The 11,906-nt window shown below is 36.7% G+C and overlaps 1 protein-coding gene across 6 annotated transcripts in view; it reads right to left on the bottom strand.

Annotated features, from left to right (window-relative positions):
* PPP4R4 (protein phosphatase 4 regulatory subunit 4) overlaps nucleotides 1-11,906 on the bottom strand; it is a 73,712-nt gene that overhangs the window by 42,225 nt on the left and 19,581 nt on the right. For 5 of the 6 annotated variants that reach the window (XM_087747611.1, XM_087747610.1, XM_087747608.1 and 2 more), the window contains exon 3: nucleotides 6,048-6,150. The exons of the other annotated variant lie outside the window; for it this stretch is intronic. In XM_087747611.1, the coding sequence (XP_087603737.1) occupies nucleotides 6,048-6,150 (103 nt within the window). The remainder of the gene's footprint in view (nucleotides 1-6,047; nucleotides 6,151-11,906) is intronic. 6 annotated transcript variants of the gene reach the window in all.

Below are 11,906 nucleotides of genomic sequence, written 5' to 3'. Positions count from 1 at the left end.
TCTCCTCCACAGATCCACACAACTCTGGATAATCATGTGTGAGAACACATTCTCTGGATGTGCCTCCTCATGGACCTCGGGAGACATTGAAATGTAAATTTCTAGATTGCTTACACACCTGCTTGCATTGATGTTTGCACTCAGAACTGTACAGTTCCACATATGAAAATGTATGGGTCTCCTCATTCCAATTTCACTGAACTCAAGTTGAGTGACTTAAATTTACTTAATATAAATTTATTTATTTAGAAAGTAACGTATTTTTCTACACATGGATCCTCCACAGATTCTGACTCTGGAGGAAAAAAGCTTTTGCTGTCTATCTTATTCGGACAAGTGTATTTAATGGAATTTAAGGGTATTAGCATGTTCTTGAACTACTCTAATGTCTGCAAGTTAAACTCAGGCATCAAAACTTGCAAAATTTAGAGAGCCTGGCTTATTTCATTAATTGGAAAACAGAAAATTCACCTCTAGTTTAATGCACTTTATGTCCTGCAGCAATAGAATTCTCTTGAAAGAATGCTGCAAGCAGAAACATAGTCAATCATTTTAGTAACTGCATTGATATGACAGAAATCTTCATTTAGGACTAGAAAGACACAGAAATAATGGAGATTACAGAAGCTCAAAGATACAGTGAGGATGGACCTTAAAAATCAATGTTAGGTATAAGACAGGGTGAAAATCACCCCACCTCTTTTTAAACTATAAAATCAACTAGGAAAAAAGAAAAGCTTTCAAGGGAAGACTGATATATTAGGAAAATAAGTAACTGTGAAAATTAGTTTGGAACTAATCAGACAGCACCAGATAAGGCTTGATATATACACTTCACCAAGAGTATCCATAGTTTTCTGCAATCACAGCCTTTGGAAAAATCTCTTATTAATAAGTCAGTCAGATAGACACCTGCAATCTCCCTCCACTGCTTCTGGTGGCAAGGCCCAAGGATGGAAAACAGGGAAAACGTTACTAAAATCATTTGAAAGGAGCCATTTGGGGCACAACCAGAAATGCTGAGATGAATGTCTAAGCTTTCCCTAGATCCACATTTCAATGACTTCCACGGTGCATGAGGAGGTGCGTGCAGAAATCCAGAGAGTGGGGATCTCTATGCAAAAAAACCCATAAAGGATGCCACTTCATTTTAACTGGAGAATTTAAAAAAATATTTCATAATCTCATTCCTACGTTAACATCTAAATGATATACAAGGTATTTGTTTTATTAACATAACCAAAACACTGACACCCAATTTAATCATTGCTTACATCTGGCATATTTGTTGACGTATTGTATGTTTGATTTTGCTCATCTCAGACCTAAAACACTTAATGTTAAATATATAAGGGATATTTGATATAATTTTAATTTAATTAGGTTTTAAGGAATGATAAGCAATTTGCATATAACCGTTTCTGTATTTATATATAAAGGTAACCAGGTTTACCAGTTTCTCACAAGGGAAATAAAAATTTGTTATGTATCCAGCCAGAACATTCCTTGCATTTATTTCTTCTTGTATCTATTTTATCCTCAGGTCTAACAAAAACAGTATTTATTTTTGCTTTTGGGTTTCTGTAAGTATGCTAAATAAGTACACTGGCTTCCCTACCCAGTTATATAGTGACAATACTTCCAGATAAATAGCACCCTGAAACTACTATACAATTCATTTTTCATGTGCAAATTTTAATGCACAAATGATTTTTCCCAATCTACAGAAGTGAAACAAAGTGCAGTAATTTAAGTCAGCTTACTTCCCTGCAATGCCAGACTACATTTGCAAGACTTTAATGGCAGTTGAGTTCAATTATGCCTTTATAACAGTTTCCATTTAATGGTCAGGACTATTCCTCCAGTAAAAACAAGGATAAGAAAAAAAAAAAATAGGTCAAGCGCTTAATGATGCCAAATACTGCTTTGCAGTTAAAAGTGCAGTGAACATGGGTAAAACAGAACTGCTCTTCTATTACAGATTAAATAAATATTAGATAACAGAGCACCATTGAAGAACCTGCTTTATAAGAGTATAGCCACAGAAAGAAATTTAACTCCTATACATTCCAGAAAGTTTTAATTTAAAAAGCTTAAACCTGAAAGGAACATTTAGATTTAGACTGGCCTAATTATATTTCACTCTTTTACCTCTGCCTTGAGCCCATTAACTTAAGTTTCATTTAATTTATCATCTAGGAAGGCATTCAGTTTGGATTTAAATGACACTGCAAGATCAAAATCACTACTTTTCTGTTATTTGCTCAAAGATTGATCAGATTTATAGAATTATTATTAAAATTGTCTGCTTCATTTCTAATATTTCTGTCTTCAATTCCTAACACTTTATATACTGTTTTCAGTTGGATGTCCTTTAATATTATGCAGGAAGATACTTTTACAAAGTAATTTAAGTACCGCCTGATCTAAACACACTGAGCTCCAACTCCCACTGTACAAATATTTTCCAGGCCCTAGGCTCTGATCATGCTAACGATCATCCTTTTACATTTTTTTCTCCATCCCTATATAAAAAAACTAAGACTAGAATAAAAAACTGTATTCCCATATTAGATTTTTTATTAAAGACAGAGAGGCAAAGACTACCACTTATCCACACCCTGACAAATAAGGGTAAAAAAACCACAGCGTTTCTTATTACTCCTTCATTTCAGGAAGAACTCTGCTCTCAAAGCAGAAACACCAGAGACAAAAAACAGACTCAGTATGTTAAACAGAAAATGAAAAAAAAAAAAAAAAAAAAAGCAACAAACTTTTCTTGAAGCCAGTAGGTTGGTTTAGGAAAGAATGCATTATGAATGTCAGAATAACATGTGGTAGTAACTGCAGAAACTTGGTGTAAGTTAAAGGGGTTTCAATTACTTTGCAACTTCAAGACATTCTTTTTCTCAAAGCATTTTTTTTAATACACATATATATATTTAAACAAAATGCCTATTGGCCTGCATCGTATAGCACAGAACATGATAACTAGAAGTACTTTAATGTTTTCTAAACAATCTGTCAGTCTACACTAGTCCTCAGTTCTGAGGACAGCTATAAATTCAGTAAATGGCCAAGAAAAAGAATCATACAAAAGTTGGAACAGCTCCTCTTAAGAAAGAGGAGTCCTCTGGGATCACAGAATTTTCAGGAGATAATATGAAGTTGAAAGGTGATGTCTGATATTCACAGAATCACAGAATGGTTGAGGCTGGAAGGGTCCTCTGGAGGTCATTTTGTCCAATCCCTCTGCTCAAGCAGGGCCACCTAGAGCCAGAACACGTCCAGACAGCTTTTGAATACCTCCAAGGAGGAAGACCACAACCTCTCTGGGCAACCTGTGCCAGTGGCTCAGTCACCCTCACAGTGAAAAGGTGTCTCCTGATGTTCAGAGGGAACCTCCTGTGTTCCAGTTTGTGCCCATTGCCTCTTGCCCTGTCACTGAGTACCACTGAAAAGAGCCTGGCTGTGTCCTCTTTCATCCTTCCTTCAAGTATTTATATACATTGATAAGATCCCCTCCAAGCCTTGTCTTCAGCAGGCTGAACAGTCTCAGCCCTCTCAGCTCTTCCTCATAGAAGAGATGGTCCAGTCCATTAATCCTCTTCATGGCCCTTCATTGTACTCTCTTCAGTACGTTCATGTCTCTCTTGTACCAGGGAGCCGAGAACTGGACACAGTGCTCCAGGTGTAGTAGAGGGGAAGGGTCACCTTCCTCGAACTGCTGGCAATGTTTTGTCTAACGCAGCCCAGGATGCTTTGTGGCAGGGGCACGTTGCTGGCTCATGATCAACTTGGTGTCCGCCAGGACCCCCTTGTCCTTTTCTGCAAAGCTGCTTTCCAGCTGGGTGGCCCCCAGCATATATCGGTGCATGGGATATTACTGAATACATCTACCAGATGGAACCTAAGACTCCTCTGCAGTAGGGCTTGTGTTTAATATCCTACAAAAGAATATTTGCTAAGTAATCATGCTGAGGACTACATACATATTTGTTCCTCATCTGTCAGTCAATCAATTCATAACAAATGAGCAGAATGTAACTCATTAAATTAGTTTTTCACAAATACTGAACTGTCCCTTGAGCAGCCTCTTTGTTAAGATTAGGAGATAGAGGGAGGATTCTGTTTAAGACCAATTCCACAAACAGTAAGAAATACACCAACTAATTTTTCATCATATGATATTTTTTTCTGGAATTCTTTTATTAATTAGGTAGGTGCCTTAAAAGAAAAAAAAAAAAAAAAAAAAAGCTGAGAGACATATCCACAGAGCTTTTCAATAAAAGCAGCAATTCATTTCTTCAAAACTTCAGCAAAGAAAACAATGACATATAAATGAGAATTTACTGGAACAAACAAATATGGGCATGGGCCCACTTTGCTATTTAGTAATCATCTCCTCGGTAGATAGAAAACTGTATAACGTAAGCATGTGATTCAGCCATGTCACCTTTATTACTAATATAATTATATACTTTCTTACACTGGCGATGAGTATCTGATACAGATATAGCAAGAAAACTCAGAGCAGCTACTACAGAAGACTTTTTCTTCTCATCCTTAAAGTGCTTGAGATAGAGAGGACAAGGTAGCTGAGGAGATTCTTAACATAACTCAAACTTTCACTTCAACGTATTTTAGATCATCAAATTCATATTTAGCTTGAATCAGTAACTAGTTAAACTCTTTCCGTCTTTCTGAAGTAAGTGAACTAAATATTCTTCTTAAGCATTAGTTTGCAACAAGAAAATAACATTCCCGTTGGCAAAAAGGGAGAGAATTTTAAATTACATCGGGAAAAAAAACCCCTAATTTCTACAAAGCATCCTGGTAAAATCATAACTGAATCAACTACTGAAAATGTCAAATGTATCTCTAAAAATGTATGGGGAAACTGAGTCTGTCCATAAAATTATGGACACAACTCAATGCGTTGAAAATAAAATTTCTACAAGAAACCCTCGTGATTTTTACCTCTTTTCCCATAGAGAGCACATACATTCAAACAGCTACTACAGCCAAACAGCTACTAACAAACACAATGTTCCTTTAGCTGACAATTTGTATAAATTAGAACCAGGTTAATATCAAAGTGATCAATTGGACGAGACCAGGACAGAGACTGTTCTAAATCAAAACTTTGATTTGATCACATAAAAATTATCAATGGTATCAGAAGAGACTGACAGTACACCGATCCCATGAAAGAAACCTCAGAAATTTGCTGTTACCAAAATAAACTTTCAGATATTTTGACAGTCAAAACCAATGTACTTTTCCACTCAGCTGGTAGCCTTAAAATCAATGAAAACCACTCTAACAGGCACGCTAACATAATCAAAGTCTTAATTCCTGTTGTAGCCTTACATAGAGTTATTAGACTTATTTAGAGTTATTTAGCTTTAGAGTTATTAGGCTTTGCATTTGCACTTGTTCCTGTCTGGCTGAAGCTGCTCCTTAAACCACACCTTAAATGAACTTTTTCATTTCTTCTATGCAAGGGGTCTCCCTGGAGCCTTCTCCAGGTTAAACAACCCAAATATCCTTTATACAAACATATATGTATATAAAAATTACTGTATAACATTACATGGCCAGCATCCATCTACCACAGCTAGCAGTGGCTTACTAAAAATGTGGAGGGCAGCACATGGAACTTCAAACAGCTAAAAGCAAAGTATACTTTTCTGGATAGCAGCATGAAAATCCTAATGTTTGGATGGAAGGAGACTGAGAATGTCAAAATGAACCATTATGACTGGCTGGTCCTCAAAAAGAGTTCCCAAAAAGCTGTCAAAACACTGGTAAATCTTTAGAATATGTAAATTGTATTAATTCTGCTTTCTTTTCCTGTTGTAACATTTTTCAAAAAATATAATACCTGCAATACTTTGTAAATTCAGTGAATTAATGCGGAAGATCTACTGGACATACCTCTCCTAGAAAGTGAGTTTGCAATAAAAGTGGGATTTTTTTGCCTTTGTTAAAATACTTATACTGGCAGAAAAAGATACATTCAAACCTCATTACACACAACTTACTCTGATTTTCGGTAATACCCGACGAAGTGTTTCTGCAGGATTCTGTCGCATCAGGACCGGAAGATTTGCCACCACACTTGTTCCTTGGATATCCTGGCCAGAACTTACAAAAACATATACATACAATACCTTACTCTCTATGATTGTTACAAGCTCACAGCTTTCATTTAAGAAAAAAAAAACAAAAACCCAACAAACCCAAACTTCCCAGGTTATTCACACAATAAGTCAAGAGAGGCATTACTTGTTTAATATAATATGTAGTAGAAAACGACATTAAAGTATCAACCATAAAAGCTGTTATGTATCATTTCTAATATGGAATGTTCTAATTTTTAGTGTAGCTTTGGGAAAAAATATAAAATGTCTGAAAGATCTTTTCAAACTGGATGATCAAGGCAGTGGTTTTGTGGAAGTTTTTATATTTTAATAGAAGTGGTAAAGCATAAGAAGGGGACAAATAGAAGATATAAATGAAAACTACATTCAACATACAACATTTTAACAGATAGCTACTATTTTTTCCTTTTTGTAGGGAAAAGAGTCAGATGTATCATCAGATGTATATTGACAAACATGTTTAAAGAAGGATGCCAAAACCTGGTTAGATTACAGATCTTGTACATTTCTCCTCATCTCGCCTCTCTCAATGGTATCCCGCAATTGAAAAAGGGAAAAAAAAAAGCAGGATGGAAGGGAAAGGGTAGGCAGGAATGAAGAAAAGGCATGAGATGAAAACAAAAGCTACCCAAGTGGATAAACTTTTAGAACGGAATCAGAAAGAGAAAGGGTCTGGATGCCAAAATGAAAAAGAAAACTAAACATCAACACATCCTTTTTCCCATTTAAATGCATAAAGTCCATTTTGTTAAACAAATTCATATTTCTTCCAACAGCTAAGCAGCTCATTTTTAAATAAGCATGCAAAGCTCAGCTGTACACATGCATGCATTTTTCTTTGTGTTACATTACAATTAAATGTACAATATGATTACACACATAATTTAAAAAAAAAAATCATAGCAAAACTACTTTTAAATACTTTCATATACCACTCCCCATATGTCAACATTCCAAGTTTTTTTAGTGAAACACATGAGCTCAGGAAGGGGACTAGGCACATAAATTGGTCACAGGACAGTAGATTTGCACAACGACCTTCCAGTTTTGTTCTGCCTCTGAAGTATATTAGGCAATGCAAGATGCATGTTAAGATGCAAAGCCTTCCTGCAGCACTTAGAGCTGAAAAGATCTTTACACATCCCATTAATGCTCTACATCATCCTCAACATTCATATCTTTCAGAAGATCAAATGGAATTACAGGTACAGCAGGCCAATTTAGATCTATTTTGTTAAATGCATACAAATGTACTTTTAAAAATGAGGATATGTTTGTAAAATAAGCAAGAAGCAAAAACAAAAGCTTTGGTTAAAATCAACAGAGACTAAAACACCCCAACAGAAATACTGTAATATCCTACTGGAAAGATTTTTTTTTTTCTTTGCAATCTATAATTTCCCAGGGAAAATATTCAAACAACAATTAGGTATCACCAACATTAACTTAATCGTGTTTAGCAAAGTGCAATTTCAGTGTATTTTTGAAAGAAAGTATTCTTCACTATCCTCGCAAAGATGATTTTCCATGTTAGAAGGCAATACGTTCTGGAAGATTAAGTACAGGCTAGAAGGCAGGAATTCAGGAGTTCAAATCCTCTCAAGGTGCAGAGTCACGCACCCCCCAGTTCACTTCTGTGTTAGGTTTCCATTCTGCAGACGAGTGTAATTACCTCACTCACCAACTACAAACTATCACTCTCTATAAGGGTCTTAACATAGGAAAACTTCTGCCGTGACAAAACCTTCCCCTTCCAGAAAGAGTAAATCTTGCTATGGCAGATACATCTCATTTTTTGTATAGAATAACACAAAGTGCCTGTAATTTGAAAGCATGTGTCTAAAGCATATATGATACAATTAACCTAATCTTAGATTGTGTGTGTCTGCCTCTAAGATAATTTCCCTTTAATACCAACAGAAAGAAACAGGACTCAAAATAAAGAGCAATTTACCTCAACCTAAATAGATGAGATGGACACCGCCACTGAAGTGCCTGTTTCCCTCTACCGCCTGTAAAGGCACACACAATGACTAACTATCCTGCATGTACTTGTATTGTAATTAAATGATGGCTCCTGACCACAAAAACACAACACAAGCCTTAGTCCTACAGGCATTCGTGATTATGCATAACTTCACCATTGCAAGTAGTCCCGTTGATTTCTCACCTAGTAATATATTAACATCTTTAGAAATGCTTGTGTGATTATAGCACCTAACTAATATAACTCATCTGGGACAAAATAAAACATTCCTACTTCCCTGAGTTCCAGAGCAATCAAGAAGGATCCATCACAAACTTAGACATGGCAATAACTGTTCTAAACGGGTGCTATACACCATGAATGCCAGGAACCAGCATTTTTGTCTTTTTTTCAATGGACCATATACACCCTAAATTTTACAAAGACAAGAACCCAAACAGAAGAGTTATCATAAATTCTAAGACAAGTAACAAATGAGCAGAAAGCTGTGAGCCCTGTACTGAGGTTAGCACACATTGCTGCCATCAGGGCTGCAACATCCTGACCCGCTGAGAAAAATTTGGGAATGATTCCCAGAGCGGAGACTTCACCTTTATTGCACCTATACATTTACAATAATAAAGAGTGAACAAAAGCACAGCTGGGGATGGAGGTCAACACAGATAGGAAAAAAAAAAAAAAAAAAGATACTGTGAATTTCAGTGTAAGAGCAAAAATATTTATAAACAAAATTCAACAAGTTGAAAACGGTACAAATTTAAGATACATAATTTTAAGGTTAACAAGAAAAGGCTTGACAAAGCATAAAAGCAACCACCATTTCCTGCATTTTTTTAATATGGGTTATCTTCTTCTCTTGGTATCTACCTTTCTTTAGGAATACAGGAAATTACAAATCCAATACTGCATTTTTTTAAATACAGTGTGTATTCCAACTGAGAAAATGTATCAGTATTTTTGTAGTTTTTTAATCCTCTGTTAAGACTACTACTAATACAAAATTAAGCTAATGTGATTTTCTTAAAAAGTATTAGGAACCAATTTTCTGGCTAGTTACCATATACACCACTCTATATTTTTAACTGTTGTCTGTAAACACAAGAATATTGGCAAGTTTTGACAGGGCAAAGCTACACCAAAGCCCTTTTTAATGCCATTCAAAACCAGCAAGAATGGATGAGAGTACAGATTTTCAGGCTGATTTTAATATCAGCATCCCTGCAATCTTATTTGGTAAACATGTATGAGCTCCCTCAATAAAAACACGTATCCAAGTAACATCTAAACTCAGTGAAAGGACAGTATTCTGTCAACTACTGAAAATGGATTTAAATTAATGATTAATATCTGATCTATTTACAGCTTGCAATATTTTTGCATTATTTTGCATTTTATTATCTAATTTAAAGCCATGAATATTTAAAGGCAGATTTCTCTGAGTATCACATACTAATTCCAACAAAGCTTTAAAGCAGAACTGAGAAATCTAGAGCTCTGAGTTGAAAAGGGTCACAGGGTGGATGAGGTCCACAACTTCTTATGATACAACTTGCAAGGAAAAGATGTATACCTTTGTATTATCCAGCAATAATGCAAAAGGCCAAGATAACTTGGAGAAGCTATTTAATTGAAAATTTTATTCATGTTGATCAAGATGGAAGAAATCCTAACTGTTAAAAAATGCAATGAAAATGCAACTTTTATCCATCAGAAATTTAAAGAAAAGGGGAGTATTTCCCTTTAAACCAGAAATGCTTAGTATCTGGCTTTCTGCCAATTAAGAATGTGAAGCAGGAGGCATTTCAACACCTACACAGGCTGTAATTTTCCAACTGCGGAAGATTTTTCTTCTATTTCTACCAAAGAAGCTGCATCATAGATTTTCTTTAAATCTTAAAGACTACAGGATTATAGCAAATTATTGCTAAATGCTCAGATTTAGACATTTTTGTACTGATAAATATTAAATAAATATTAAAATAAATGCTAAATCTTTTCCTCAGAGCCACAGTAAGCTCAATGTAATGAAGGTGCTATTCCTTTCTTAACATTGCTAACTATAGAAGGACTCAACAGAGCACTATACTTAGAAGCAATTTAGCTCAACCTCTTTTGTGCTAGCAAAATCCACATAGATAATATCATTTAAATATAAAACTTCAGGACTTATCTTCTGAGTTCATCCTACAGGACATCCCAGTGACTACAATGCTGGGAATCCTCAACCAGGGGGAAAGCTCTCACACCTGAACACTTCTGTCCTAATACTCACTGCTGCTGCAACGCCAGCCGCTCGCTGACAGCCGGTGGTACCAGAGCTGGTCTAGCTACAAGGCTCATTGAAGAGCTGGTACTTCTCAAGTGCAAGTGTAGCACCAAGCCTCTCCCTGTAGCCCCTACATTTTTTACTTGTTTTTTCTACCCTCATAAAATGAAGTCTACGTTATATTTGAGACTGCCTTGAGACTGGAGCACATCCTCCTAGAAACCGTTTACAAACATACGAAGGACAAAAAAAAGTGACTGGGAGTAGTCAGCCTGGATTTGCAAAGGGGAAATCGTGCCTGACCAACCAACTTGATAGCCTTCTACAACAAGATGACTGGCCTGGTTGGTGGAAGTTGTGTATCTTATTTTAGCAAGGCCTTCAGCATCAATATCCTTATATACAAATTGATGAGGTACAAGCTAGATAAACGGAAGGTGATGTGGACTGAAAACTGGCTGAACTATCCAGCTTAAAGGCTTGTGATCAGTGGCAAGGCAGCCAGCTGGAAGCTAGCCACAAGTGGTTTACCTCAGGGGTCTACCCTGGGGGCAATACTGTTTAACATCTTCATTAATGATCTGGATGATAGGACAGAGTCCACCCTCAGCTAGTACGCAGATGACACAAAACTGGGAAGAGGGGTTGATAGACCAGATGGTTGTGCTGCTTCAACAAGCTGGAGAAACAAACCAACAGGAATCTTGGGAAGTTCAACAATGGGAATGCAAGCCCTGCAGCTGTGGAGGAATAACCCTGTGCACCAGTACAGGCTGGGGGCCAGCCATCTGGAAAGTAGCTTGGCAGGAAAGGACCTGGAGGTTCCAGTGGACACCAAGCTGACCAGGAGCCAGCAATGCATCCTTGTGGCACAGGCCGCTGACAGCATCCCGAGCTGCACTAGGAAGAGCATCACCAGCAGCTCAAGGGAGGCGATTATTCTCTATTCAGCACAAGAAACTCACAGACAGACAGCAGTGAGTCCATCAAAGGGCCACTGAAGTGATTAAAGGATTACAGCATCTAATATTTGAGCAGAAGCTTAGACAACACGGATTTTTAGTCTTGAGAAGAGAAGGCTTGGGATCCTTATCTAATATGTATAAAATCTGATGTGAAGCAATAAAGACGACTGAGGAAGATTCTTCCCAGTGGTGCCCAGGGACAGGATGAGAAGCAATGGGGACAAATTCAATATACAGGAAATTGCACTTAAACCTTAAAAAAAAAAAAAAAAAATTCTTCTATGCCAGGGTGCTCAAACATTAGAATGAGTTGCCCAGACAGGTGGTAAAGTCTCCATTCTTAGGATTCAAAATCCTGAGTTCAGGATAAGACCTTGAATATATTGTTCTAATTGACGCTGCTTTGAGCAGGAAGGTGGACTAGATGATCTCCAGATCAGTATATTCAGGATACGTGTTTCCAGGTTCTCAAACTTTCAGCAAGCTCAGGGCAGACAATAAGATTTCTTATATTTAAAATA

The sequence above is a fragment of the Nipponia nippon genome, unplaced genomic scaffold, assembly GCF_047370975.1.
Source record: "Nipponia nippon isolate SJK-2023a ecotype South Korea unplaced genomic scaffold, ASM4737097v1 scaffold_11, whole genome shotgun sequence".
NCBI lineage: Eukaryota > Metazoa > Chordata > Aves > Pelecaniformes > Threskiornithidae > Nipponia > Nipponia nippon.
The sequence above is the reverse complement of the archived record's forward strand: the minus strand, read 5'-3'. Positions and strand labels throughout refer to the sequence as shown.